The sequence below is a fragment of the Coptis chinensis genome, chromosome 3, assembly GCF_015680905.1.
Source record: "Coptis chinensis isolate HL-2020 chromosome 3, ASM1568090v1, whole genome shotgun sequence".
Lineage (NCBI taxonomy): Eukaryota > Viridiplantae > Streptophyta > Magnoliopsida > Ranunculales > Ranunculaceae > Coptis > Coptis chinensis.
This window is the reverse complement of record NC_141458.1, coordinates 94,693,720-94,698,205: the sequence shown is the minus strand read 5'-3', so window position 1 is coordinate 94,698,205 and position 4,486 is coordinate 94,693,720. Positions and strand designations below refer to the sequence as shown.

At 40.3% G+C, this 4,486-nt stretch overlaps 1 protein-coding gene across 1 annotated transcript; it reads left to right on the top strand.

Annotated features, from left to right (window-relative positions):
* Positions 1-3,312: 3,312 nt before the first annotated feature.
* On the top strand, positions 3,313-4,023 carry LOC147511796 (uncharacterized). The gene is made up of 2 exons (XM_086598562.1): positions 3,313-3,373; positions 3,524-4,023. The coding sequence occupies exons 1-2, from the start codon at positions 3,313-3,315 to the stop codon at positions 4,021-4,023; spliced, it is 561 nt and encodes a 186-aa protein (XP_086454688.1).
* Positions 4,024-4,486: the final 463 nt, after the last annotated feature.

Genomic DNA, 4,486 nt, shown 5'->3' with positions numbered 1-4,486 from the left:
TGCTAAAACTTTTTGTGGTTTTAAGGGGACGGTAGCATTCACAGCCATAGAACTGAGGTCAAAATTGGGTAGACAAAGATTCAATGAACTGCTAGCAACATCAAGAATCTCATCCAAAGGCACTAGCCCACAACTCCTAAGAATGTGGTTCTGAAGCTCAGAAGTCTGACAACAGGAGGCCACAAAAACAAAAGTAGAGACGTCAGTGGCACAATAAATACCTAACCCACCAAGATGTAATGGGAGTGTCGATAAACGCCACTACAAATCACCGAAGTTAAGACTATCAGAAACCACAATACCCTGGAGAACACTGCAGAGATACCGATCAAAAGTCTTAGCCGCCTCTCTAAAAAGGGATGGTGGACAAGTATGAATCACAAAGACCAACTTAGAGAGCCCAACACAAGCCCGTAAGAGAGCTAACTCACACTGTGGATCTTCCAATATAACTAAACGGTCCATCAAAGTCACAACCTTTTCAACACGCTTGCGAGCAAGGCCCATGAGAAAGGATGAATCGGTCTTCGACCGCCGCACCTCCAAACAACCCGACCTCCCTACCGAGGGGCCGGGACAAATCAAGGAAAGAGACCCGAGTAGAAGACGTGGATTTAATGATGGCCAAAATATCTCAGTTTTAGCCACATTAAAAACCAGCCCGTAAGAAGGTCCTTCTTCCTGAATCATACCCAAAGTTGTCGCCACCTGTTATGTATCTCCGATTAGAGTCCCATCATCTAGATACCAAGCCTGTAGTAACAACTGACAACTGGACTAGATCTGTAGAATCAGGGGATGCAACACCAGGGCAAATAGAAGGGGACTCAAAAGGTTGCCTTGTTGGACCCCAGTAGCAGACCATATGTAGCCATCTCCCATATATAACCTCGCAGGTTGACAATATAAGTACTCAACCCAAGGGGCAATAGCTGGGCAACGGATGCAAACCTCTCTCAACATGGTAGTCCGATCAACCATGTTAAAAACATTATGAAAATCTACAAGTAGCATCGAAAGAGAGGTACTGTCACTGTTAGCATACACTATGTGGTTTACAGCGTGCAAAATCGCTTCTGCTCCACCAGAAACACCAACCCCATACTGAAAATCCTATAAGTATCCTACCACATCTAAAAGAAAACGAGATAAGAAAAAGGGGTTTTGGAGTTTACCTTTTTGAAGAGTGGGCGTTAGATTGACTTATTGAGACAATTCTATTTTTCTTTGGACTATTAATAATTGGAAATTTTAAAGTTATTAACTTATTTGTAATACTTGATTATGACATTATGTTTGGTAATTAGTAGTATCTTATTTAGAGTCGTGTTTTGGTACTGAATCTAAAACTTATAGTATTTGGATGAGTAATGATAACTTGATACTTTCATGTATTTGAATTTTCTTTCATTTGTATTATTATTATTTTTATTTTATGTGCCTATTCTTTTTTTCACTCTTATAAAAAAATCAAACTCCTTATCTATTATATTCTTTATTATCGGTTTTTACCGTTTCTTTTACGTATTATATGTATTATACGTTTTAAATCCATTTTACCATTTTAAACCCGTTTTAAATGCCCCATGTTTTTTACCGTTTCTTTTACGTATTATATGTATTATACACAAACTAAGTTTTTTTCAAGTACACCATTTTAAACCTGTACCGTACTTGGTGACAATGGTGGTTGAGTGTTCAAGGAAGAGAGAATGCCAAAAATTTGGTTAGTTTCCATTGAAAATGTGCAAGTGCAGGCCTTGTGCCTTACGAAATGAAGACATGATGATTATGCCTCCTCCTACTCTCTCTCTTTCATATATCTTTCCTTTTTTACAAGATAATCAAATTGATATTTCATGTCTTAAATGCCCCTCGTTTTAAACTTTTCTATGTCAGGTTAATAACAAAATGGGTGGTAATGCTGTCATTTGACACTGCTGCACCTTTCGCGTGTGTGAAGAAGAAACAGGTGGCCCAAATATAGGAACTGTATAGTTCTGCAAGCCTATCCCATCGGCATCAAAGAAAGATTGAGTGCTACATCAATCACTATCAATCCATTCTCACACAGATTTTGAAGACTATAATATATAACTATCACACTCAAAGTCCAGATGAAATTACTGTGTTCCTTTCAATTCTCCTTTTACTTTCTTTGATAAATAAATAATCTCTAATTCTCCATATGCAATGGGTGCGTTAGAATGTGTTGCGTACTTGTGTGTTTTAATCATTTAAGGCTAAGTCCAATGGTGCGGCAAAACACCAAATATCACGGAAATTTTGATTCAATGGTGCGTCAAAAAGCTAACCCGCCAACGCTATCGGTATAAATTTACTTATATATAGCGCCAGTTTTAACAAGATAGCGTCAAGTCTACACGCCAATATGAGTGGCAGGTAGAAGAAATCTAATGCCACACTGTGTGGCGGGTAGAATTTAAATTTTTTCCCACACGCCTTTGAGAATAGCGGCTGGAGAGTCCAAAAAATATTTTTTTTATTTATTTATTTTTTCCCACACGCCTGTGAGAATGGCGGCTGGAGAGTCCCAAAAAAAAAATTATATCCGCCATAGGCACTGGCGGTTGTGAAAATAACCATTGGGTTGGGAAATGCTAACCCGCTAACTGTATAAAACAGGAAGTTACAAACAATGGGGACCAAGGGTTGGGCTAGTGGTGCGAGATAACCTAAGTAACATTTATGATCCTGTGCCCAAAATTTTGTTGCTTTTAGTTAAAACTTTTTAGACGAAGCTATCTTATCTTCCCAATCCTATATTTCCTTCCTATTCAGGTAAAATCCATCATTGCCTAACAGTGAATGTTCTGGATAGTGTAAGGAATTAGTTTCATTTTCTCTATTCTCATCTCCTCTTGTCATCGGGTAAAATCCCTCACTGACCAACAGTGCGTGTTCCGGTTTTTCTCAGACAAGTTGGCATCTTTTGATATTCCTTGTTTTCAGGTAAAATCCACCACTGAGGTACAGTGGGTGTTCTGATTAGCTTCAAGAATCGGCCTTCTCCTCTAATAACTCATGATTACTTCCTCATTCGGGTAAAATCCTTTGCTGCTGACAATAAAAGTTCTGGAGAGGAAGGGTCAATCATGGATATCTATGAGTTTGAGAACCCCTCTAAGGTGTCCAACGAAAAGCTATAACCACCACTGCAATCCATCATCAATGAGGTTCGAGCTGAAGATTCAGCTCATAAAGAAACACAGAGGATTTCCTATGCGGATGCGATAAAGCAACACATTAGGGCGCCAGTGGAATTTCAAGAGTTGCCTACTCCAAAAAAAAATGGGAGAACACCCCGCTGTCACCATATCGGAAAAGGCTTATGAGAAAGGGTTGCTTTACTGTAAACATTGTTTGTTGGGACGCATCGACCTCCAAAAAGTCTCACTTGACAGAGTGCGAATCTTAGCGAATCAAATCTAGCAACCAACAGGAGAGTGGCTCATTACACCTATTGGTAAGGGGTTCCTATTTTTAAGATTTTCGAATGCAGATGACCTGAATAGAGTTTGGGCAAAGGGTTCTTGGGACTTTGATAAGAACCCTATGAGAATCAGCCAATGGACTCCAAATTTCAACCCCGACAGTCAAAGACAATCTCATGGATTGATCTGGATTCGTTTGCCGGGACTTGGACAGGAATACTGGGAGCTTGAATCCCTCATGTTAATTGCACATGGAGTGGGTTATCCAATGCAAATAGACGAGAAAACACTAAATCGAGAGTATGGATACTACGCCAACATCTTAGTGGATGTGGATCTGTCAGAGCCTATCCCGGATCAAATCTACGTCAAAGCTAAGAATGTCAACTTTTGGCAAATAGTAGAGGTTGGGAAACTACCAAAAATGTGCACGCATTGTAAAATTGTTGGCCACTTGGTCACGGAGTGCAGGAAGCTTAGAAGGGATATGCAGCACAACAAGGATATGGATAAGACAAACAAGGATAAAGAGGTGGTTGTGGGCGCCACCGAAAAATGGTGGAGATAACTTTCACAGGAGGAAACGAAACTCAGGGGAGAGCAGCAAGCAAGGAGAGACTATCTGGAGACCAAAAGCCTCGGAGAAACATAGAGGGGTTGATGTCCAAAACAGGTTTGATGGGCTAGGAGTAGTGGAGGAGGTTCATATTATAGAGGATCAGGAACATATGGTCTCAGACCAGGCAACAAGGATTCCTACATGTACCGCACTTGATCTTAGATGTACTCAGAATGAGCAAGAAGTTTTTGGAAATGAGCAACACACTGAGATTCGAGGTACTCAGAATGATCAAGTAGATTATGGTAATGCGTAGCAATACGAAAGAGAGCAAGAGAACTCTCCTACATAACAAGTTCTGGGGAAAGCATTTCTGGTATTGGGAGATGAAGTCTGTGACTCTAGTTAGACTCGAGTGGAGGAAGTGATCCATCAAATGGAGAGTGTAGCAGCAGCAGAACCATCACCTCAT